The sequence below is a fragment of the Rhinoderma darwinii genome, chromosome 12 (genome assembly GCF_050947455.1).
Source record: "Rhinoderma darwinii isolate aRhiDar2 chromosome 12, aRhiDar2.hap1, whole genome shotgun sequence".
NCBI lineage: Eukaryota > Metazoa > Chordata > Amphibia > Anura > Rhinodermatidae > Rhinoderma > Rhinoderma darwinii.
Genome location: NC_134698.1, coordinates 68,307,731 through 68,335,013, shown reverse-complemented (window position 1 = coordinate 68,335,013; position 27,283 = coordinate 68,307,731). Strand labels below are relative to the sequence as shown.

The window sequence follows — 27,283 nt, the reverse complement described above, 5'->3', positions numbered from 1 at the left end:
TGAGCAGATAAGGAATGAAGGGGAAGCAGCGCTCATACGATCACTGCGGCCCCTTCAAAACAGCTGATTGGCAGGGGTACCGGGAGTCGGAACACCCGACCAATGAGATATTGATCGCCTATCTTGAGGATAGGCCATCAATTTTTTCAAACTAAAATACCCCTTTAATGCTTCAGCATACCAAGACATTTTGGACAATTATAGCCTCCAACTCTGTGGGAACAGTTTGGGGTTCGTGCCTTTCCTGGTCCAACATGACTGTGCCCCAGTGCACAAAACAAGCTCCATAAAGACATGGTTGGGTGAGTTTGGTGTGAAAAAACTTGACTGGCCCGCACAGAGTCCTGACCAATCAAACTAAAATACAGATTGCGAGCCAGGCCATCTCCCCCAACATCAGTGTCTGACCTCACAAATGCTCTTCTGGGTGAATGGGCAAAAATTCCCACAGACACTACAAAATCTTGTAGAAAGACCCCAGAAGAGTGGAAGTTGTTTTAGCTGCAAAGTGGGGGACCAACTCTATATTAATACCTATGGATTTAGAATGAGATGTTATAAAAGCTCCTGTATGTGTAATGTGTAGGTGTCCCAATACTTTCCTCAATATAGTGTATGTATGTATCTATCTATTAGAGGAACACAGATGTTGACAAATCACATGAAAGATTTCTGTCATGACATTTCTGTTTTAGCAATTACCCAGGACAATTACTTTCACCTCACCAATGAAATAGACAGCGATAGAATGACCTGTAACCTGTCAGATCATGGAAACAATGACAGCAGCAGGAGAGGAGAGTGCTGGTTTTGCTGGAGGCAGTGACCGTACAGGTAATTAAATGACTATTAACATGAAACACGTATAACAACTCAGAATCAACGGAACCAATACTGAAGAAAAAAAAACAGCTTTAGTGTTAAATAATAATGTGTAAACTGAACATTGCTTAAAACTCATGGTAACAACTAAATCATGACCTGGCCTGTGTCATGGGGCTATAATCCAAATAATGAGTCCATGGCCAGTGTAGAGTTTTTCTTTATCCTTTGACCCATTGTCCTTGCAATGGGTCCAGGTTAGTAAATCCATGGTCTATGTATTGAGTCTATAGCTGGTTTAGTAAATCTATAGTTCGGTTAGTCAATAAATATCAGAATATGTGGCCTCGGTGGTGGCTCTTGATATGACTTGGCTCTGTCGGCCAGTAGCAGGTCGTACTGGAGAGTGATAACCCGGAAAGCCCTGGAGGTCCAAGAATGAGGCGCTGTTCATATTCTCAGTATCTGGTTCCTCTTCTTCATCAGCTCCAAATGGTGTCAGATCATGAAAGTGAAATTGCCTCATAGGTTCTCCTATTATTCCAATACTGTTTGGAGAAAAGACAGTGAGATATAAGGCTGTTCTCTGGTCACGTTTATCTTGATGTTACTTTATTTTCCAATATCTTGTTACTATCAGTTGTATTTGAGAGGAGGAAAACTCTTTTAAAGTGTAACTAAACTTTCAAAAAGCCATGTCAGTAGTTTTGATTAATGAGGGTCCGAGCGTTGAGACCCCAACTGATCGCTAAAACCAAGCAGCAGAAGTGCTCAGGTGAGCGAGTCACTTTCTATTGAGCCCGTTCACGGCCCGCTCAGCTTTCTGAGGAGAGCCAAGCAAAGCCAATCAGAAATGAAGTGGCACAGCGCTCAACTGAGTGATTCTGCCACCTCGTCTTGGCGATCGGTGGGGGTCTTAGCGCTCAGACCCTCACTGATCAAAACTTCTGACATGTCACTATGACACATCAAACGTTTTATGAAAGTTTAATTACCCTTTAACTGATAAAGGGCCATTGCAGAGACCAGAAAGGTTGATTGAAATACTAAGGCTCTGTTCCCATCTGTGTCGAAGGCTTCGTTCGGGGCCTCCATCATAGATTCCGTCATTTTTGCTGGACAAGATAGCGCAGCATGCAGCGCTATTTTGTCCTGCAAAATGACAGAAACCATTAAAGTAAATGAATCGGTCAGGCGCCGCTGTTTTCCGTTATTCGACAGGTCTGGCGGTTTCATTTTTCCCATTATTATGTTCCTTTAACAGACCAGAATAACGGAAACTGTAGCGCAAATGTGAACAAGGCCTAAATGACATGCACGCAGATCCTGTATTGCAACACACACAGCCCCTGCGGGTCCATATTATGGACCTATAATCCTTCAGTCAATTGCCATATAGTCCATCTATGAGGCACCGTATTATACCCTACAAGCCAAATACCACGGAAATTAAACATTCCTTCTTGCTGGCTGTCTCCCAGAGACCTTCATTGGCGCTTTCCATCAATTCCTGAGGATTTGACTTCTACCTTTGTACCTTCAAAATACTGGTAAGCTCCTGATTACATCTGACTTTGCTACTGGGACACTTACACCCATGAGAGCTGAATTATAGCCTGCGGCTGTCAGGGCATGCTGGAAGTTGTAGTTTTCCAACAACCAGAGGTTGGACACCACTGTTGTAAATAAACTAACTGCAGAAAGACCAGTAGCCCATTGTTCTGTTTGCAATAGGAGAACAGTAAGGCTGAGCACTACCCCCCCCAATCCCTCCCCCCCCCCCTGGCTAAACCCTCCGCTGCTCAGTCTGTCAGCAGAAATGGAAGAGATCAGGAGGAAATTAACCCCTGTGCACTCTGCAAAATTCCTACAACACCGTTTGAGAAGCAGCAGAAAATCCTGCTGACTGGCAAACTTTTATCATTTATTTCTAGGTTTAGGGTTCGTTTAAATTTTTTGCGGATTACAGTATAAGGGCATGGTCAGAAGTCTGCAGTGGAAATCTTCAGCGGTCGTTTTTTTTCCATTGTTTTCTATACCATTTTAGGTAACTTAGTTCAGACGCTGTGGAAAATAACAGTGTGGAATTTAGGCTGCGTTGCAGATTTTCATTCTGCAGCATTCATGGCCGCCCGCGGAGAAGCAGCGGATTTTCACTGCAGATTTCAGCCTTTGCAATGCAAGAACTTAAATGTGCGACAAGTCCGCAGTGATATCCGCAACGTCTGAATTACCTGTCAAATATGCAAATGTTCCTGCAGATTCGTTGCGTAATTGCCCCGAATCTGCAGCAACATTTGCAGCGGAAAAATTCCGCCACGTCTGAACATGCTGTATTTTACAGATGACACCTCGCTCTAACAGTCGGGTTCAGCGATAACTCTGATCCCAGCCATTTACCACTCAGATGCTGTGGTTAAGGGAATGTTCACACGACCTATTTTCAGACGTAATTCGGGCGTTTTATGCCTCGAATTACGCCTGAAAAGACGGCTCCATTACGTCTGCAAACATCTGCCCATTGCTTGCAATGGGTTTTACGATGTTCTGTTCAGACGAAGTGTAATTTTACGCATCGCTGTCAAAAGACAGCGCGTAAAAAGACGCCCGCGTCAAAGAAGTGCATGTCACTTCTTTGGATGTTTTTGGAGCCGTTTTTCATTGACTTCATTGAAAAACAGCTCCAAAAACGTCCGTAATGGACGCCGCGAAAAACGCGAGTACTTGCAATTACGTCTGAAATTCAGGAGCTGTTTTCGCCTGAAACAAGTAAACATGAACTCAAAAAAAAATAAAAAAAAAAGGATTTTGTGAAATAATTCTGTTGCAAAAATGTTGTAATGAGGCTTCTTAGGATTAATTTAAGGGAACAACATTAAGTTGTGCGGATTGATCCTATTGTGTGCAGGAAGTTTTAAAGCCATAGGAGGAGAAAAAGGCAATCAAGGGTGATCATTCCAAGAGTCAGGACATGTCACCGCTAAGCAGTAGCTGCCACTAGGGGGAGCTCACCGCATACAGCTGCCTTTATACTACCTGTATAAACCCATCTGCCATTAGCTCCCCCTTGTGGTGGCTGCATGCTTCCAACATTATACAATTTATCAAGACTGAACTGAGCTCCGCAATACAGATACGGTGCAGGTTCCAGCTTTCAAGAAGAGGCTGCAGTGAATAATTTGCATGATAAACTTCTCACCGGGCTGGGACATTGTAATCCTGAAGCTCTTCCATATCCAGGTGTTCAGAGTCTTTAGGATGAAGTTCATGTTGCTGGAACAAGTAGTGAGATCTTTCCTTGGGAGTTGGAATTAAGGAGCTGAGTACAGGGGAGCGCTGGTTGATGATTTTCTTTATCGAAGTTCGTTTGGCATTAACTTTTCTGTTCCAAAAATAAATAATTGTGTTAGACGTTCAATGTAACATAAAATACAAACCTCTGTGACAACATAGTTCTACAGTATAGTCCTGCATAGACAGAGTTAAAAAGTAACTGCACTTTCAGCAAACTTTTAATATGTCAGAGTTATTTTAGAAGTTTTGATCAGTGGGGGTTTGAGTGCTGAGACCCCCACCGTCGCTGAAATGAAGGTGTAGAAGCGCTTAGCGGAGTGCCCTGCACCTTTGGCTGTGATTGGCTGTGATCAGGCTGAAGACTGATCTCCTGATCGCCGTTTTCAACCGAAGGTGCAGAGCCAAAGCTGAGCTCTTCTGCATCTTCGTCTCAGCAACAGTGGGGATCTCAGCACCCGGACCCCCACCGATCCAAGCTTCTGATATGTCTCTATGACATATCAATAACTTTCTGAAAATACAGTTACTCTTTAAAGGGGTTGTACAGGGTTAGAAATACATGACTGCTTTCTTCCACAAACAGTGCCACACCTGTCCACAGGTTGTGTGTGGTATTGCACCTAACCCGATTTATTTTAAAGAGGTTTTAAGAGATCCCACAAAAAATTACTACATGGAGGAAAAGGCATAAACTAAAAAAAGAACGTATACTAAACTGATAACCCGCCACCACTCCAGTGCCGCCACTCTGGTGGTCCCCACGGCTTTTTGTTTAGCTCTCTGCAGTGATGACGTGCCCATATATCCCACGTGACCTCTGCAGCCAACCAATGACTTCAGCAGTGTAACAGCAGCAATACCAGAAACACCCATGAACAGGTGTGGCGCTGTCCTTGGAAGAAAGCAGCCATGTTTTTCTAATACTGTACAACTATTTTAACTCTACGTCAATGCTGCGGATTTATCATTTGTTATCGAGCTCTATAAAGGAATATTATGTAATTAATCAGCACCGAATATTGCACGTGGCATTTTTTTGCAGAAATTTCCCATTCATCTCAATGAGACTTGCATAAATCCATGCACATGCTGCAGGAACATTCCCATTTAGATGTATGGGGTAGATTATATATTGCACACTTTTCTGCAACAAATCTGCCACGTGTGAATATACTCTAACCAGGCTATAATAAACGATGGGTGTGTGCTTCTCAGTGATCAGCTACTAATGCCTGTGGCATCATAGTTAGGAGTTCAGGGTGCGGCCCCCAATGTTATTTGTACAGCTGCGGCCGTCATGTTCTGTGAAGCGTTTAATGTAAACTATCAGTGGACATTTTTCTATTGAAATATATTTCAATATACTACGGCAGGAGATTGGCGCTCCAGACCCCGGATAAGGCTGGCAACACTAGTAGCACCATTGTCTCGAGGGCAAGGAATGGGCATTGATGCTCTTCTGCTAAACCACATCTTATCTATATATGTTTGAGTCATCTCCGATAAGTATATACTATTCACTAGTGATGTAAATGTATGTTGGCATCATTGTCCGGTGTTACACAATAGCGTCTTGTACCTGTCTTCAGAGTATGTAGCCATTTTTTTCTTATACCCAGACAAGTTTCTGCTTGGTGTGATATCTTTCAGCCGGAGGGCAGGATTAAAATTATTGGTACGCAATATTCTGCCAACCTCCTCCTGAATTGTTTCCAGTTTCTTGTGCCTGAACGCCACCCAGGCAACTTGAATGCCGTAACTGTATAAACACTGCGAGGGAACAGACACACCTAATGTAAGAAATTAGCGTATTTCACCTTAAAGGGGTTAGAAAAACACGGCTGTTTTTTAAAGAAAAACAGTGCCACACCTGTGCTCAGGTGGTGTGTTGTATTGCGGCTCAGACCCGTTCACTTTAATGGAGTGAGTTGCAATACCAGATAAAAACCATGGACAGAGGTGGTGCTGTTTTTGTAAGAAACAGCGCCCTGTAATCCTCGATAACCCCTTTGATTTTTTTAAAATAAATTTCAAAACAACTGGTCGTTCCATTTTCTTCTGTGCACAGAAAAATAAAATAATAACCGGACTCTGATTGGCTGTTAGGGTCAGTTCATAGTTCAGATAACAGCGATATAGATCCTATTTTGCACAATACATTTAGATTATTTTTCCTATACTCCACCTATAGGCCCTGTGAAATTCCAGAAATATAGGCATACATATAAATCTGCAAGGACATACATACTATAGGCAGACCATGCCGCTGCTATGGCACCATGGTAGAGAGGGCGGTCCATCCATGGTTGGTCCAATTCAATTTTCTAATGGATGTCAAGAACCCGTGCAAATATAAAAGCAGTCAGCCAATCACTGAGCCGCTAAGATTGCTCGAGCTGCTCCGTGATTGGCTGTTGGCTGATGATTCCTTGACAGTCACAGATGTAGTAGCAAGAGGAAGCCTTGCAGCCTTCAGTACAGGTAGTTAACCCCTTCAGTGCACTACCCTAGACCACTAAGGATGTCATCATTACCCCTTCACTGCCCTAGACCACCAGGTTACTATGTGGGTGTTTCCACAAAAATATTTTTACAGTCATTATTTATTTTAAATATGAGGGGATGTAAGTTACAGATATGTGTGTAGAAGGGGGCCCACGCTGCTTTTACACAGGTGCCTCCATTGTCTGTGTCCGGCCCTGCCAGTGGCTTTACACTGTATAATAATATTATATGGACACTGCAGGGTATCTTTATTGTATATCGTCATAGTGATATGGTTTGTAATATTTTAATATATTGCAGCTGAATACAGTTTTATCTTTTACCTGATCTAGTCTGAGCTTGTCTCCTTACACTTCCTTTAAAAAAAAAGTGGGAAGTCTATCTATCTATCTATCTATCTATCTATCTATCTATCTATCTATCTATCTATCTATCTATCTATCTATCTATCAATCATCTATCTATCTATCTATCTATCTATCTATCTCATATCTATCTATCTATCTATCTATCTATCTATCTATCTATCTATCTATCTATCTATCTATCTCTCTATCTCATATCTATCTATCTATCTATCTATCTATCTATCTATCTATCTATCTATCTCATATCTATCTATCTATCTATCTATCTATCTATCTATCTATCTATCTATCTATCTATCTCTCTATCTCATATCTATCATCTATCTATCTATCTATCTATCTATCTATCTATCTATCTATCTATCTATCTATCTATCTATCTATATATCTCATATCTATCTATCTATCTATCTATCTATCTATCTATCTATCTATCTATCTATCTATCTATCTATCTATCTATCTATCTATCTATCTATCTCTCTATCTCATATCTATCATCTATCTATCTATCTATCTATCTATCTATCTATCTATCTATCTATCTATCTATCTATCTATCTATCTATCTATCTATCTATCTCTCTATCTCATATCTATCATCTATCTATCTATCTATCTATCTATCTATCTATCTATCTATCTATCTATATATCTCATATCTATCTATCTATCTATCTATCTATCTATCTATCTATCTATCTATCTATCTATCTATCTATCTATCTATCTATCTCTCTATCTCATATCTATCATCTATCTATCTATCTATCTATCTATCTATCTATCTATCTATCTATCTATCTATCTATCTATCTATCTATCTATCTATCTATCTATCTCATATCTATCTCATATCTATCTATCTATCTATCTATCTATCTATCTATCTATCTATCTATCTATCTATCTATCTATCTATCTCTCTATCTCATATCTATCTATCTATCTCATATCTATCTATCTATCTCATATCTATCTATCTATCTCATATCTATCTATCTATCTATCTATCTATCTATCTCATATCTATCTATCTATCTATCTATCTATCTATCTATCTATCTATCTATCTATCTATCTATCTATCTATCTATCTCATATCTATCTCATATCTATCTATCTATCTATCTATCTATCTATCTATCTATCTATCTATCTATCTATCTATCTATCTATCTCTCTATCTCATATCTATCTATCTATCTCATATCTATCTATCTATCTATCTATCTCATATCTATCTATCTATCTATCTATCTATCTATCTATCTATCTATCTATCTATCTATCTATCTATCTCATATCTATCTATCTATCTATCTATCTATCTATCTTTTTTTTTTTGTTTTTTTAGTAATATATAGCATAGTTGTGACTGTCAAGCCACACTCCCTTTTTATAAAAGCATAAATCTGTCAGAGCGATACTTGGCCTGAGGGAATAATGGTGCAATACACTAATAAACAGAGTGCTTTTTCGGCTCTATATGTTCTATCATACTTGCACCATTTTCCTGTAGCAGGCAGATCAATACAAGAGGCCTAATATGTTTAAGTGTATACAGGTAGGTGATCGCGCTCGGTATACTTGGTGTCTATGTGATCTGTGTTAGGGTATGTGCACACACACTATTTACGTCCGTAATTGACGGACGTATTTCGGCCGCAAGTACCGGACCGAACACAGTGCAGGGATCCGGGCTCCTAGCATCATACTTATGTACGACGCTAGGAGTCCCTGCCTCGCTGCAGGACAACTGTCCCGTACTGTAATCATGTTTTAAGTACGGGACAGTTGTCCTGTTTCTACAGTGTATTTTTTTTATGTGACTTGTAAACCTAGCCTTAAAGGGGTTGTCCAGGTTGGGGGCTGTTTTTTAAACTGATGACCTATCCATCAGTGGGGGTCCAATACCTGGACCCTGCACCGATCAGCTGTTTTGGCTGCCTCCAGGAACCGGAAGTTATGCAGTGGTCGGTGCCGGAAGCAGAAGGCTCCGTACACCGTATAGCGGCCGTGCTGGATTATTGCAGCTTTCCTCCTTTAGTACTGCACCACGGCCACTATACTGTGACCGGAGTCATCTGCTTCCAGCACCGACCAATGCATATCTTCCAGTTCCTGGAGGCAGCCGGAACAACTGATTGGTGCAGGGTCCGGGCGTCGGACACCCACCGATCATATACTGATGATCTATCCTGTGGATAAGTCATCAGTATAAAAAACCGTCCCATGCCCGGACAACCCCTTTAAGGCCATTTTACGTGGGATGAAGATTAGGGGAACGGGACGCTCGTTCCAAATCATCGGCCGCATAAAAGGTCCAGCAGTAAGCTGTTAGTCAAGCAGAAACAAGAGCAGAAAAGATACTTGTACCTCAAAGAATCTGCGGTCTCTCAGTGTAGCCGAAGCTCGGCCTCTGTAACAGATATATGAAAAATACAGTTAGCTTTTGGATAAATCAGACATTCTTTACATTTTATTGTGCACATTGTTTCTATCATTACCATTGATTACATCGTATACTACGTGTGTGTATATATATATATATGATGTTTACCTTATAATCTAATAATAAACCATACAAAAGTACATGCATAACATCTACTATACAAGAAATGATCTGTCTGACTTATTTTAGGTCTGTGGTTCAAAGTCAGCGGTCATCTGATCCAGATCCATCCAGCAGCAGCTAGTAGTAAGTATAGCATTTTTCCTGCAAATCTACGCAAACACTTTACCAAATGCTGACTCAATGCTTATCATAGCACAGCAGTAGTCTGTGTCAGTATTGCTGTGATAGGGCAGAATACAGGCTGCTGAATACAGCAGCCTGTGTTCTGCTAACAATGGGTTCAGGACATTGGCAGGCAATTTGAAATTCCACGCAGCTCTGCACCAGCGACAAATCTTCAGAACCTTTGATCTTACTCTACAAGGTTACATATTAAAAAAAGGCTGTCCAAAGGGGACAAAACCTTTTAAAGGTAAGAAGTGTTGATTGTGGGGTTCCGGTTGGAAGGCGCTGTGCCTTTTTGACTCTGATCATCTTTTCCCAGCTCTGCTCAGAGAGTTGGGTTTAGCTGTGAACTGCCTATAGACTGTCTATACGCTATGACCATAATGTGAGAACAGAACCTAAAATACTGAGTCTGGGCCACATTAGAGCTATGAATGCTCCGATATACTTTGCTTCCCCCCTACTCATTTTTATTATCACTTTGACATGGGAATCCATGATGCAGAGATCTCCTAACCATTATGTGCCCATACTACAGGAAATATCCACCACATGTAGTATATTAATGCGGGCAAGGGCGTAGCTATAGGGGGTACAGAGGTAGTAATCGCACCCAGACCCCCTCTGCCACATAAGAAGACACCAGCATTATACGTAGCACATGTTAAGGATTGGGCAGAGGGCCTTCGAAGTAAAGCCTCTGAATGCAGAAATACTTGTAATATATATAAACAGATCTGTCAGGACTTGTCTCAATAAAACTGCTGAGTAAAAAGTCCTCAGCAAAAACAAAGCATTGCCAACGAAGCTCTTTTTTTTAGAAAGGTATTAGTTGCTGTTAGTGCAAGTAAAAGTAAACCTCTTAATATAACGAACAAAGACGCTACCCGCCATTTGTCCTTAAATGATCCTAGTTTGGCCAGTGCACAAGTATGTAAATAGTTAACAAACATTGGTGAGCCGAATGCCAGAAAATCGAAAATGCTCTGCCAAAGCAAGACAAAAAAAAATGGCTTTATATAATCACAAATTAAAAATTTAGATTCAAACGGCTGAAGGCAAAATTGAATATTGAGAATTTACAAAAGCCGCTCTGTAGTCACAGAATGAGTCATCGGGTTTGTGTTTTTAAAGGGCGCTATCACAAAGATAAAGGATAAAGGCTTTTTTACTCAACTAATGATCGGGTCAACGAATGTTCTTACGAATGCTCGTTCCCGATCGTTTCCCAGTGTAAACAGGCCAACGATCAGACGATAAACGGGGGAACGCTCATTCTTTGGCTGATCGAATCTTTTATGTTGCAAAAAAATGGTCACAGGGGATGTGCTGCCGACAAGAGGCAAATGTATGGGGCCGAACGAACATATTAACGATCATTGCTCCGGTTTCATTTTTAAAGGTGGTAAGCGCGGGCGAAATCTGCCCATGTAAAACTACCTTTATATACAGGATATACAGCCATAGGGCTCATGTACACGACCGTATTACGGCTTCATTCTGTATGGAACCATAATTGGGCTGCCAGAAAGGTGCATAGGACCTCTACTGTACCTCCGTATTCCTCTGTCTGGATTTATATAGAGGTTTTTTTCATTCAGAAAGAATTTAACAGGAAAATGTGTGGAATGCTCCATCAGATCGCTATGTATGCAGGTATTTTCCCCAAGGTGTCTGTACGGCAGCACGCGGAACCCGTGCGGCTCCATACTAAGGATCTGTACAGGCTCCGTGCACATTGCTCTGTGGTGTGCATAATCTCTTAAAGAAGTTGTCTCATCAGGACAACCCCAGTCCATATGCCCCACTAGGAAACCTGGCAGACAACCAGTATGAATTCTGTTACAGAAAATATTCCTAGTTTTGTAGTGATGATGTCACTACTACTTCTGTATAGCTGGGAACATTTGTAATTCAGGATCCTAGGTGACAACCCTTGTGGGAGCTGTGAAGGTGCCCATATTAGTTGTCAATCAGTTTCTCAGAGTTTTTTGCAACTTGACATAAGAGGACGACACAAACAGAGATTTATATGTATTGTATCAGTGATTGTAGACACTATTGGGAAATGCTCTTTACATTTTTTTCACTAATTTCCAACCCAACCCAATATAGTAACCCTATCGTCTGTATATTGGGAAAGAAAGGAATTGAGGTACAAAGGATGTCATTGCTGTCAAGCTCTATTAGTAGAGCTTTGATGATTGTGAGAACTGTTATCAGAGGAGCCTTTTATTACTACATCAAGGAACAAGGTTTCCTAAAATATTCTGTTTGAAAAAACAATCTACAGTAAAATAAACCAATATATAATGTTCTGCCAAATCTGTGCCAAATTGATAGATAGATAGATAGATAGATAGATAGATAGATAGATAGATAGATAGATAGATAGATAGATAGATAGATAGATAGATAGATAGATAGATAGATCGATAGATCGATAGATAGATTCTAGATAGATAGATAGATGGATTCTAGATAGATAGATAGATAGATAGATAGATAGATAGATAGATAGATAGATAGATAGATAGATAGATAGATAGATAGATAGATAGATATGAGATAGATAGATAGATAGATAGATAGATAGATAGATAGATAGATAGATAGATAGATAGATAGATAGATAGATAGATAGATAGATAGATAGATAGATGGATTCTAGATAGATAGATAGATAGATATGAGATAGATAGATAGATAGATAGATAGATAGATAGATAGATAGATAGATAGATAGATAGATAGATAGATAGATAGATAGATAGATAGATAGATAGATGGATTCTAGATAGATAGATAGATAGATATGAGATAGATAGATAGATAGATGGATTCTAGATAGATAGATAGATGGATTCTAGATAGATAGATAGATAGATAGATAGATAGATAATATATGTGGGATAGATGTGATATAGATAGATAGATAGATAGATAGATAGATAGATAGATAGATAGATAGATAGATAGATAGATAGATAGATAGATAGATAGATTCACCTCCCTGGTAGTTATGGACAGATAGACTGGAGGGGAGGGAAGGGTAAGGCTTCGTAAACATCTGCGTCGGAGCTTTCCGTCAGAACGGAACCCTAACTGAAACAAACGGAAACCATAGGTTTCCGTTTGCATCACCATTGATTTCAAATTTCAATGGTGGCGGATCCGGTGCAAATGGTTTCCGTTTATCTCAGTTGTGTAAGGGTTCCGTCAAAACTACAGTATTAATTCCCATCAAAATGATGGAACCCTTACACAACTGAGACCAACAGAAACCATCCGTAACCATTGAAATTTGGGCCTGTTCACATCACCGTTCACTTTCTGTTCCGGGGTTCCGTCAGAGGTTTCCGTCGGGTGAACCCCGCAATGGAAAGTGAAACTGAAACCACATCTCCCGTTTCAGTCACCATTGATAGCAATGGTTACGGAAACATCGCTAATGGTTTCCGTTTGTCACCATTTCGGCAGGTTTCCGGTTTTCTGACGGAATCAATAACGGAGTCGACTCCACTGAACGGTGATGTGAACAGGCCCTATGGTTTCTGTTTCTTTCAGTTAGGGTTCCGTTCTGACGGAAAGCTCAGACGGAACACCTGAACAATGCTCTGACACGGTTGTTATCGAAGCCTAAGAAAAAAAGAAAGTGATGTTTTTGTATGAATATTATATTTGTTATTATTAAAGAAGCGAAATAAATAAAAATACAAAAAAATAAAAATACTAGTGACAGGGAATGGTTTTGCAGACCTCAAACCCCATCAGTGGGGGTTATTACAACCACCTACTGCACGTGTGTTTAGATGAAGGTCTTCTTTAGTAATTCCATATTCTTTGGTGTTGTTAATGGCAGTGCATAAGGCTAGAATGTCATTGTCGGAGGATATCATACTTTCCACATGCCAGATGATGTTTGTCCATTCCCTCTCCAAGTACAAGTACGGAGTACTTAAAAGCAAGGTGCTTCATGGCGGCTTCTATGGTCTTGTTAAGGGCTGCCATCTCCTCTTCTTCTAGAACTTTTGGTCTCCTAAAAAGAAATACCAGCAAGATTATTCCAAGTTTAAAGTTTAGGGACATATTCTTTGTATGTACAAATTCATTGCAGAGCAAATAGCCATACTTCAAGCTCTTTTCACTGTCCAAATAGAGGTTAGATGTCCCCCTCTCTTCTTATCCACTGCTTTGTTATTTTCCCTTAATTCATTGATGATTTTTTTTAACTGTTTTTCATTGTTATTTTTCATAAGACAGAGTAATAAAGAAAACATACTCACAGTGTAAAATACACTGCCCAATGATGCAATATAATAGTAACAAGGAATACTCTGTCATATATAGATGTTCCATGAAATATTAAATAAAGGTAATAACTAATATCCCCCCCCCCTACCATGTGCATCAAGGTTATTTAACAGACTTCTAATTAAGCAAAAGGAATAAACCCCAATAACGGCTCAGCTAGAGACAGAAACAGGTGTTCTCGTTGATGAATTTTTCATATATTTTAATAAAAAGCCTTTGTGAGGGTAGGACAAGCTGTAGATGTCTCTTAGGCTGGGTTCACACGTGGCGGAATTTCACTTAAATTCCGCTGCGGACACTCCGCAGCGTTAATCCGCAGCGGAGCCGTTTCTGCATTGACTTCCACTTCTATTTAGAAGTGTTCGTTTAGACGATGCGTAACATTCCGCTGCGGAGCATAGGCTGCGGAGCGGAATTTGGTGTCCGCAGCATGCTCTGTCTGTTGCGGAGCAGTGGCGGACTCATGGCGGAATTTCTCCATTGACTTCAATGGAGATTCTAAGTTCCGCAATGAAGTCCGCAGCTGTCATGCACATGTTATGTGTGCTGCGGATGCGTCTTGCTTTTTTGCCATGACATTTCTTCATTCTGGCTGGACCTATGTATTTCTAGGTCTACAGCCAGACTGAGGAAGTCAATGGGGCTCCCGTAATGACGGGAGCGTTGCTAGGAGACGTCAGTAAATAGTCACTGTCCAGGGTGCTGAAAGAGTTAAGCGATCGGCAGTAACTGTTTCTGCACCCTGGACAGTGACTACCGATCACAATATACAGCAACCTGTAAAAAAATATAAGTTCATACTTACCGAGAACTCCCTGCTTCTGTCTCCAGTCCGGCTTCCCAGGATGACGTTTCAGTCTAAGTGACGGCTGCAGCCAATCACAGGCCAAGCACAGGCTGCAGCGGTCACATGGACTGGCGCGTCATCCAGGGAGGTCGAGCTGGATGCCGAAAGAGGGACGCGTCACCAAGACAACGGCCGGTAAGTATGAAATTCGTTTACTTTCACTAGGGAAAGTGCTGTCCCTTCTCTCTATCCTGCACTGATAGAGAGAAGGGAAGCACTTTTCCCGCAGTCCGCAGCAGCTAGTCCGCATCAATTTACTGCACATTTTGTGCAGATCCGCAGCAGAATCTGCAACGCAGATTCTGTGCGGCATTGATGCGGACAGTTGCGGAGGAAATCCGCCACGTGTGGTCATGCCCTAATAGAGTGTTTTCTCCTTTGCCCACAGTTTACATGTAGAATGACTGCATTGTACAGGTGTTACAGCCTGTATTATAGTCCAGAGCTGTATTCACAATTCTGCAGGCTTCAGATCTTAAATCTCCCAGTATTCTGTGTTATGCAGGCACTGTAATCTTTAGTAGAGAAAACCGCATTTTAAGAGCTCAGCTGTTTAGAATGGTTGTTTCATCTACGCATTGAAGCGTATGGACATCAAAGAGAAGGGTCCCCACTAACATTTCAATGGCTGGCATGTAATACAAGGTAGGGATGCCCGCAGCTTTCCCTGGCAATGGTAGCTATATGCCAGACCCACAGCAATGAGCTGACCACTGGGCCAGATTCAGTCTGAAAAAAGGGTTATCTTTATGAGCCAACTCCTTAAAGGGAACGTCTGCCCCTGAATATAATTTTGGTTATTTTTTTTTTTATCTAATCAAGTTCAAATTTCTGTGTTGATTCATCTCTGAATATATCCTTAATAGTGATCAAAACTTTGTTTTATTGATACAGAGCTCGAAATCCCCTGCATAGACATATATTTAAAAGATAAGAAGTGCAAGATGGAGCAGCACTGTGAAATGGGATCTAGTCCGAGTCTGGGTGCAGGCTTTAGCAGACCTGACTCTAAGGTCCAAGTAGGTAAAGCAAAACAGAGAATAAAGGAAGCAGCACTCCAGGTAAAGTGACTACAGTGGTTTATTCACGAATGATGCGGACAAGCTTGTAGTCACTTTACTTGGAGTGCTGCTTCCTTTTTTCTCTATTTTTATTTAAAAAAATAATATGCTGGCTGCCTGCAGCCACCACTAGGGGGAGCTTACTGTATACTGGCTTATTGAGTTCAATGTATAACATTATGCAGTAAGCTCCTAAGCTCCCTCTAGTGGTGGCAGCAGGTAGCCTGCATAATATATTTTAAATCCTTGTCTATGCAGATATGTTGCTCTGCATCAGAAAAACAAAGCTGTAATCCCTATAACGATATATTAAAAGAGAATATTAAACCTAAAAATTACATGCTGATAAAATGTGAAAATTCACTGCAAAGGATGTGCCTGACAACAAAGGCTCATAATAAAGCCCAGTATAACTTTTTTTTTTTTTACACATAATTTAACTTTGTACATAAAACTTTCTTCCACAAAAAACACTTACGGCAATAAAGATTTGGGATGTTTGCCACGTGACTGTTTTACCAAAAAGCAATACAAGTAGTTAATCAAGGCCATGAGGAAATCATCAAGTTGCTGAGATCTAAATATATAAGAAAAAATTAACTTCAATAAATCCTCAAAATTATTCCTATTAACCTGTATAAGAAAATAGTAATATGCCTCGGAAGGCGATGTAATAACCATCTTATATCCTACTGATCAATGACTAGTTACTGACATGTAAAAGCTGCATGGTCTTTGGTACGGATGGGCATTAGGAGGCAACACAACTCCGAGCCAGCTGCTGAAAATTGGGTGTCAATGTTGATGCCAAATCTCAGTAACCCATGTATTATTATTGCTGGGACAGTCACCTCTATCACCCATATAGTGCAAGGAACAATTATTTTAGGGTCCTATACATAGAGCAATGCAGCTCTCTGATGTCCTTTATTTTTCATCTTGCCCAGATAATATCCAATTCGACCAAGAAATGTTTAGGCTGCCCATATACCTAGGGGTACTACCAAGAGAAGCAAGTTTCCATGTCATGCTGTCCGCTATGGGCAACTTTACTGACCACCTCAAACACTGATTTTCACATTTGAGCGATCTAACATCTATTTCTTTACCCATCACTGATCTATACGCTTGCAGCAGGAAAAATGTGAATATGTTGTTGGCTTTACTGTGTTTATTTGTGGAACTATCATACCTGAAAATTTTGGAAAACCCAAAAGTCAAGCAAAGTCGTTCCTGTTCTTCAATCAAGTTTAAAGCAACTCCTGGAAGACAATGAATACATACAGAACGTGTGTTCACTAATTTTCTAATTTAATAATAATTTTTAAAAAAACAAAACAGTGAATTTCCTTTAATCTGGTTGACCGGTGAGATAAAATGGATGGCCTATCCTTAGGATAGGCCATCAATATCTGACCGATGGGGGTCCGACACACGGGAACCTCCCCCAATTAGCCGTTTGAAGAGGTAGCGGCGCTCTGGCGAGTGGGTCTTCCCCTTCATTGCTTATGCTGCTCCATACTATAAAACGTCATCACCCTCGTAGCGGCGCTCCCCCTCTATAGCCTCAGATTGCTCCTTTTCGCAGAAGAAACTATTTTGCTTGTGAATGTAAACTGGAAATAATTGAATCATTTATAATAATTTGCAATAATAATGTATTAGTCCCTGGACCAACAAACCAGGAGTATAATTTATGATACAGACAGTCAATTTAAAGACTGCACATCTTCCATTATGATATATCTTCATTACGTTATACATTTTCCTGATTTTTTTTTCCCCCAAATTTCCATATGTCAATCAAATATACTACTATTTGTGCTCAAGGTGGCAGTCTACTATTATTGCTGCATTAGACACAATATGACACCCTGACAATATGCAAACACATTTCCTATCTCCCCATGCAAATCTGGTGTCATGCATCCTTTGCCACGTCCACCTCCACTTAGCATTTTAAGGACAGGTGTCATTTTACTGCATTGCTCTCCTGCTCCAGTGGCTTTCCAGCCCAGAAAAGGAAATTAATCGTTCCTTATGAGGACTGCTACAGCCATTCACTTGTCCCCTCAATGATGGAACATGGTTTAGGCAGAGGCGTAACTTGACGCTCATGGGCCCTATTGCACAATCTGTAACAGGGCCCCAAAACGATCACTCATTATTTGTAGTTTTGGTCTCCTCATATTGGGCAGAGGGACTTTTTGGGCCTCCTCCAAATCCAGGGTGTGACCACGACATCGGAATCCCCGAAAGCTAAGCCCCTATAATTATCCCATGTCAGATGGATGACACTTACTCTTGACATCTTCTAGAGTCACAAATTCATGTTGTCTCTTCTTCTGTTTGGGGGATTTAGTGACTCTGTCTGTGGTGCTTCTTTCAGGGGACTTAGATCCAGGTCCCCAGCGAAAGTTAGTGTCCGATCGTCTTAAATAGTAAGAGAATATGTTTCACTGATACAAACTTTTGCAACACACAGGGCTGGAAACAAATAACTGTGCCTGCCGTCCTTATTAATCATGTTTATTTAATGCAGCACGAGGACAAACCAAAAGGAACCCTGACGTCCGGCGTTCAATCATCTTTTCTCTGTATAAAAAGCCTAAGAGATTCTGGAAGAAATCCAACTTAGGCCTTATTCACACGGACCTATATAATTCAATGTGGCCGTTCACATGGTCGTTGTTTCAACGGACCATGTGAAGGGTCCGTGAGAAAATAGGACATGTCCTATTTTTTCATGCATCACGTATCCCTCATAGACTCTAGTCTATGGGGGATGCGTGATATCGCGTCCCGCAGCGCAGAGCACGGATGCACCTCAGACGTGAAAAACTCCAGTTTTTCACGTCTGAGATGCGCAACGCCCGTGTGAATCCAGCCTTCAAATTTTTATGACATGATAAAAGTTAATCACTAGAAAATCCAAGATTTCTCATAGACTTTAATGGAGAGAGACCACCCATGCACGTCCACCTCTTTCAGTAACAGGTGGATCCCCCTATTTTAGGGACCAGTGGGGCTCCCAGCAACCGTCCCCTACCAATCACACTTTTATGTCATTGGAAAACTGCTCTATGTTCTCGTTCACACAGTGCAGATTTGATGCAGATTTTGCATGCGGTTTTTAAGAAAAAAAAACTAAATTGGATCCAGCAAAGGAGACACTTTAAAGGGGTTTTCCAACAAAACACATGTATCCCCCTATCCACAGGATTGGGGAAACATGTGTGATCGCTGGGGGTCCGACCACTAGGACCCCCAGCGATGAGGAGAACAGGGGACGGAAAGTCCCACTAAGTGCTCCATGATAATGGGACTTCTGAGACTGATGTCACCGGCAGCTTCATAGAAATGAATGGAGTGCTGGTCGTGCATGGGCACCAGCCCTCCACTCTCATGGAGCACTTTAGGGGACTTTCGTCCACCATTCTCCTCATCGCTAGGGGTCCCAGTGGTCAGACCCTTAGCGATCGCACATGTATCCCCTATCCTGTGAATAGGGGATACATGTGTTTGTGGAAAAACCCCTTCAAGGCCTTTCTTTATATATTTTGGCTGTTTAGGTTTTATTCCTGGTGTGAACAAGGCCCTAGAGAAGACAAATAATTACATTTAGTCTAATATTGCGAAATTAGAAGTTGCCCAGTGCCAGCTAAAATAATATAAGCAACTAGCTTCACCTTTTCAACTTACGAGTACTACTACTTCCATCTAAAAGGGTTTAGCCAGGATTTCAAAATCGATGGCCTATGCTTCAGATAGGCCATCAATATTAGATCAGTGGAGGCCCGACTCTCAGCACCCCCGCCGATTAATTTTTTGAAGGCACTCGAGATTGTTTACCGCAGGTTTCAGGCCATTTGTAGTTGCAGATGCTGTTACTTTCGTAGCGGCTGTGCAGCGCTGTCCCATTCAGGCGCTGAGTCGCACCATATGCGGCGGGTGCCAGTTGTTTCAAACAGAAGACCCCCGCCTGCTCGTTCACCCAATAATTAGCCCATGTAAATGGGCCTTAACTCTGAGTCTGAATATCATTCAACATAAAGCAATCTGTCTATTGTAAAATCCTGTCACATGATGGTCTAAAAATGGACTATTGGGGTCTGGCAAGGCCGCTAAGCTGCGGGAAATGTAACACTTTAAGGCAAGGATCCACCAGTGCCAAGTTATGATGATATTGTAAATTCTCCAAGGTTCCAGTCATTGCAACAAAATAGATGTGGATAATAGAAGACAGATCGGAACATATGTTCCAACAAGTTATTTGCTATGCAAAAAAACAAACTAGAACTAATGTGCAGATATAAAGCTGCCATTGTTCAGCTCAGGCCACAGAAAAGATGCTATCTTAGTACTTCTTTTCTGGACAAACAACGAGCATTGTAGCGTAGCAATAGCACACAGAGAATATTACACCAGCCAGATATTACATATCCTACAAAAAGGGCCCCTTTTAATCGACAATGATGTGCAAATCTGCTTCTAATCATGGTGCCCTTCATTTCGCAAAAGTGTAAATGCACAGACCCCACCAGCATTTTCTTCCCCCTACCCTATGGAACATTTAATGTATGTTATGGGCCTGACAGGCTGGAAACAGATCATATTATTCCCCTTCATTTCCGAATCAATGGGTCACTGTGCTTGAGAAAAAGTTTAACAGCCTAAGGCCCCATGCACACGAACGTATTTTTCCGGCCTCAATTCACCCACAAATCTGCGGGTGAATTGCGGCCCCATTCATTTCAATGGGCCCATGCACATGACTGTGGTTTCCACGGCCCATGCATGGCCCAGGAGCCATGTCTTATTACGGCCGTGTCTTGCGGTCCAGGCACGTAGAAATTAATGCACGCGTCCATGTGCATGGCCCGCGATTTGCGGGCGGCTCGCGGATGACAACTCCGCGGCCATCCGAGCCGCAAATCACGGCCGTGCACACCACCGTTTAAGGGGGTAGTCTCATGAATACAACTCTTTTCCATATGCCCCATTAGGGTATTTAAGCATCAGAGAGGGCCGTTGCTCCACTCTGAAGGCGCATCTCCCGTTCTGGTGGTCTCTGCTTACGTCATCTCATTGGCCGCCGTGTAATACTACATTTCCCTGAAATGCCTGGCTGGCCAACGCTTCCCCTTGTTGAAACCAGCAATTCTTTACCAGGTGTGCCGGCAGCAGGACCTGGGACAGTCAACTGATCGCCCCAGGGGTAGCAATTTGAAAGGGGGAGTCTCTGATGAGAAAACCCATTTAAGGCCTCATGGACACGACCGTAATGGTTTTTACTGTCCGCAAATACGTAGACACATCCATAGCTGTCTGCAATTGCAGAAGCGTCCATAGACTTCTATGGGCAAATCCGTGCAGCAATTGCAGACAAGAATACAAGAATAGGACATGTTCTATACTTTGCAAATCGTTTCTACGGCACAGAATATACGGAAAGGTGTCCCTGGCGAATAGAAATGAATGGATCTGCAATTTCATTCGCACGAAGTGCTTCCGTGCGACCTGCGTGGTTTTCACGCACCCATTGACTTCAATGGGTACGTGATGCGCAAAATACGCGAAGATATTGACCATGTCGCGCTTTTTGCGCAGCAGACAAACGCTGCGCAAAAAGTACGGACTGTCTGTACTGCCCCATAGACTTGTATTGGTCTGTGCGTGGCGCGTGAAAACCACGCGGCCCGCACGGACGCAATACACGTTCGTGTGAATCCAGCCTAAGAAATAGACCAACCATAGAAAGGCTTTTTAAGCTATGTTCTTCACATATTTGAGTATTCCCCACATGTGTGCCTATCTAGTTGCATGTCTGCCATTGACTCCCATTAAAACAAAGAATGTATACAGCATGAAATATTTTTATTTTCTTTTGCAGTTTTATTGAGAAGCGTAGTCGATTTGTGCTTTTCAATACAGTTGAGGCAACAGTATATCCTGACAATTTCCAAGCGAAATCTCAAGAAAGGATACTACGTTAGACGAATACGTCAGATTTTCCAGGGATATACGCAAAACGTTTACACCAAATGTAGGGTGCACTAGCCTAGTAACTCTCATCCCTTGCGTATGACTGCAGGGCCATGACCGGGTTTCCACAGAAAACTGCTTTGCTTTATATACAGGACTAAATAGGATTGTCTAAAATTTGGACATTTTACCCAAAGGCCATAAACTTAAGAAAAAAAAAAAGAAAAATATAGAAAAAATAAATAAAATTTTTCACCTCATAAATTCAAGTGTTTTAGTTTCTTCTTTCCAAAACCATTTTCCCGGAGGGACTTTTGTTGTCTGTCGGTACAATGATGCATAAACATAAGATTTAGGTTAACCATATACTAGAGATTCAGATCAGCCTAAAATTACAATTCAGACCATTATCTAACGACTGTCGGTGCCATATTTGTGACGCGTACAAGGACGACAGACGCCGATTGACGGCAGATATCTGTGGATAGTTTTGTGGTCATTGTCGAGTGGAGACTTGTAAAGTTTTTCATGCCAAACGACAGATCGGCATCCCATCAGTAGAAGCCCAGACCAGGCCGCAGATCAATACTGACATCGATCCGTTAATTTTAACTTATAAAATCGTCACCCAGAACGACAAGATTCACAAAGCAAACAAGAATATTAAGTCATTCAGAAAGTGGCCGTCTGAAATCTCTGGTGTATGACCAGCATTCAGAATGAAAACCTATCTACTAGGTCTTGATGGTGTACTCCGGAAGTGAAGGGGTTAACCAGTGCCCAAGATTATATTAAGGCTGGGTTCACACGACCTATTTACGTTTTAACCTCGAATTACGTCCGAAAATACGGCTCCAATGCGCCGGCAAACATCTGCCCATTCATTTGAATGGGTTTTACGATGTTCTGTGCCGACGGTCATTTTTTTTACGCGCCGCTGTCAAAAGACGTAAAAAAGATGCCCGCGTCAAAGAAGTGCATGTCACTTCTTGGGATGTAATTGGAGCCGTTTTCCATTGACTCCATAGAAAAACAGCTCCAATTACGTCCGTAATGGACGCTGCGAAAAACGCCTGCACTTGCCATTACGTCTGAAATTCAGGAGCTGTTTTTTCCTGAAAACAGCTCCGTAATTTCAGCCGTAACGGACGTGCACATGTGAACCCAGCCTAATAATGAAAATATAACTAGTAATGTATTAGTAATATGATTAAGGGTCCATTCACATATTGCGGTTGTGGTGCGGTTAAAACCGCATTAAAAAATCGCAACAACACATGGAAAAACGAATGCGGTTTTCTGATGCGTTTTTTTTTTCAATGCAGTTTTAATCGCACCTCAACCGCAATGTGTCAAAGGACCCTAAGGCCAAACGCCCACAATGCGTATAACGTGTGGATTTGCTGCGCATATTTTCCTGCTACAAATCTGTAGTATGATAAAGTACCAGCAAAGTAAATAAGATTCCAAGTAATCTCATCTACACGTAGCAGAATTTTTCTGTACGTTAACTGACTTGCAGTGCGTATTTTAAAATCTGTAGCATGTCAATCTTGCATTTCCACCTTAGGCCCTGTTCACACAGAGTTTTTTGCCCCTTTTTTTGACACGGAAACCGTGTCGGAAAATGCGCCGAAAAATGTCCGAAAATGCCTCCCATTGATTTTAATGGGAGGCGGAGGCGGTTTTTTCCCATGAGAAAAAAACGCTTGGGGGAAAAAGAAGCAACATGCCCGATCTTCGGGCGTTTACGTCTCTGACCTCCCATTGACATCAATGGGAGGCAGTGACAGCGTACTTTGCTGCGTTTTTGCCCTTGGTGCTCAATAGGTGCGAGTGAAAAACGGTGTGCAGGCAGATCAAAATCTACCTCAAAATTCCAAACGGCAAAAAACTCTGTGTGAACAGAGCCTTAGTATTGTATCTGACAAGTTTATAAAAAAAGACAAACAAACTCAGCATTAAACCGCACCTATTTCCGCATTAAAATGTTTAAAAACGCACCTAAAAATGCACCATTAGGCCGGGTTTACACGTAGCGTAAACGCTGCAGAATTTCCGCAATGGAATTCTGTGCAGAAATTCAGAGCATTTGCAGTAGAAGTAAAGTGGAGATTTAGAAAATCTCATGCCCACGCTGCGGTAGAAAAAACACAATGTAAACGTTAATGAATTGACCTGCAGTGCAGAATTTCAATCCGCAGCATGTCAATTTATGCTGAGTTTTCATTGTTTTTCTGTCGGATACAAAACCTGCAACTGACAGCGAAGTGTTGCGACTTTTGAAGCACAATCACAGCGATTCCACTGTAGAAATCGCAACTCAGGAAAAAAAAAAAATCATACTTACCCAGAACTTTCTCCTTCTTCCTGCAGTCCAGTCTACTAAGATGACGTTTCATCCCAAATGACCGCTGCAGCCAATCACAGCCTGCAGCGTCACATGGCCTGCAGCGTAATCTTAGGTGGCCGGGTTATGCGCAGAAAAGCAGGAGGGGGTAAGTATAAATGTGGGTTTCTTTCTACGGCAAAAATTCCATCTGAACATTCCGGTATTACGGACGGAATGTGCTGCGGGTTCCAGGTCAGATACGCTGCGTAGTTTTTACACGTGGAAACCCGGCCTTAGGTCTGGATTTTACCTGTGGAATTACCTGCGGTTTTGCATATTTTCTGCACCAAATTACAAAAGGTGTGCATGTTGCCTAAGGCTGGATTCACACGGCCGTGTTCGGTCATTGAGATCTAGACCGTATGTCGGCCGCATGTCCCAAACCGAACACAGTTTAGGGAGCCATACTCCTAGAATCATAGTTATGTATGATGCTAGGAGTCCCTGCCTTCTCGCGGGACTATCGTCCCATACTCAAAACATGATTAGCAGGGACCCACAGCATCATGGATGACTATGCTAGAAGCTCCGGCACCCTTAACGGTGTTTGGTTAGGGAAATGTGACCGACATACAGTCAGTAGCTCATGGGCCGATCATGGTCGTGTGAATTCAGCCTAAGGGAGTATTCACACGGTGCGGTTTTGCGACATGGCTGAAAACCGCACTGAAAAGAATGCATGCGTTTTCATTGGCAAAACCGCATTGTGTGAATACAACACGGTATTTAATCATTACTCATTTGAAGATCCATTTAAATGTTATTTTCCACTATACATTACTACTACCTGTTGTACCTCATTTACTAGGTGTATTGTGCCCGCAGAAAGTGCCGGGCACAAATGCTGGCAAATACTATAATAATAGCAGGATGAATAATGATACATTTACATGTTTTATTGTCAAAATGGAACTGAGGTATAAAGTATAACATGACATTGTCTATATATCACAGGTGATGGAGCTGAAGGATTACGTTACTTACCTGCTCCATGGTTTGTCACCGGACAAGACTGAAAATCACTTCCATGTTTGTGTAGTGTGTCGCTAGGTAACTAATCTATTGTAAGAAACTGACTGGGCAGGACGACAGACGTGAACAAAAGGCGGGGAGGGGGGGCACACTCACACAGCGGGGCGCAGGGAGAAGGATACAGGATACTAACATACAGCTTTATATTACTGAACATGGGTCGGGATGGTTGGCACAAACAAGAAATAATAGTATTAAAGAGCAAAATGTCCTAATAATGTTTAAGTCCTCCGTCAGACTGCGTTAATGATAATTTTCTACATTAGGTTCCTTTCATCTTCCATTACTGTTCATATTTAGTCTCCACTTCCTGTAGTTAATTTAGAAATAGGACATGAAAGTTTGATGCCTGATGCTAATTCCCATTAGATGGTTATTATAGGAATCAGCGTGTCGCCAAACTCATTCATTATAACGCGCAATGTTATCAGCCTTTATTTGTCAGCCTTTATATAACGCAGGTCTCCGGTATAAAGCCGATCACTTTGCGTGGTAACTCGCTGAGCTACGCTGTGTCCGTAACTCCCGACCATGTAATCAGTAAGTGGCCGGGAGGCAGCACGAGCACAAAAAGATAGAACGGGGATTAGGGGACTTCCTTTTAGAGAGAGGTGCAGATCCCATAGGTGGGACCCGCATCTATCTGACATTTATTACATATCCTGTGTATTAATGTCCCTCATGGGAAAACCCCTTTAAAGAGGCTCTGTCACCAGATTATAAATGCCCTATCTCCTACATAATCTGATCGGCGCTGTAATGTAGAGAACAGCAGTGGTTTTTATTTTGAAAAACGATCAATTTTGAGCAAATTATGAGCTAGTTTAGATTTATGCTAATGAGTTTCTCAATGGACAACTGGGTGTATTTTTACTTTTTACCAACTGGGTGTTGTACAGAGGAGTGTATGAGGCTGACCAATCAGTGACCAATCAGCGTCCTACACTTCTCATTGTTCCAGCCCAGCTTCTTTCACTGCACAATCACACTGTAACAATGGGCTGGAACAATGAGAAGTGCATGACACGGATTGGTCACTGATTGGTCAGCCTCATACACTCCTCTGTACAACACCCAGTTGGTAAAAAGTAAAAATACGCCCAGTTGTCCATTGAGAAACTCATTAGCATAAATCTAAACTAGCTCATAACTTGCTCAAAAATGATCGTTTTTCAAAATAAAAACCACTGCTGTTATCTACATTACAGCGCCGATCAGATTATGTAGGAGATAGTCAAGTTATAATCTGGTGACAGAGCCTCTTTAAGGATGGAATAACGTAGACCAGGCTATTCCATCCCACAGGATAGTGCATAAAAAAGTGCCACTGTATTGTATACGTTAGGGGGATCCATTTAACGAATATATTGTGCGCTTTCCGATAACATTTCATGACGTATTCGTTAAATAGATACCATTATAGTCTATAGGTGACGGTTCTGTCAAACAAATGCCCAATAGTGGCATCCGTCATCCGTAGACTATAACGGCATCTGTTTAACGGATACATCACGAACTCTCATGACCCCAGTTCACAACGTAGCCATTTAACAAATACCATTAAATCTGCGGTGACGGATGCCACTATTAGGGTAAGGCGGGATTCACACGACCGGGTCGTTCCCGAGCCCGAGTATCGGCCGGTAAAATCGGCCATTTTGCCCGGCCGGTTTGCATAAAGTTATGCATCCGTGCCGGGCCGGGCAGATCCGGACAGTGACATCAGCGGCAGCTCCTGAAGGGGAATCCTCATGTGTTCGGGGATTCCGCTTCAGGAGTTTCCCCTGATGTCACTGCCCAGATATGGACAGAGACATCAAGCGCTCTGTCCAGGAGCGGAATCCCCGAAAACACGGGGATTCCGCTCCTTTAAGGAGCTAAAGTGCGGCTAGCACATAGCAGAGCGGGGAGATACCTCCC

At 41.8% G+C, this 27,283-nt stretch overlaps 1 protein-coding gene across 1 annotated transcript; it reads right to left on the bottom strand.

Moving 5' to 3' along the window:
- Positions 1 to 832: 832 nt before the first annotated feature.
- Positions 833 to 25,373, bottom strand: PPP1R36 (protein phosphatase 1 regulatory subunit 36). The gene is made up of 10 exons (XM_075843516.1): positions 25,316 to 25,373; positions 22,196 to 22,260; positions 18,257 to 18,387; positions 17,147 to 17,216; positions 16,433 to 16,531; positions 13,634 to 13,771; positions 9,369 to 9,411; positions 5,696 to 5,886; positions 4,022 to 4,204; positions 833 to 1,370 (listed from the first exon to the last, which is right to left on the bottom strand). The coding sequence occupies exons 1-10, from the start codon at positions 25,322 to 25,324 to the stop codon at positions 1,145 to 1,147; spliced, it is 1,155 nt and encodes a 384-aa protein (XP_075699631.1). The 5' UTR covers positions 25,325 to 25,373; the 3' UTR covers positions 833 to 1,144.
- Between the last annotated feature and the right edge of the window lie 1,910 nt (positions 25,374 to 27,283).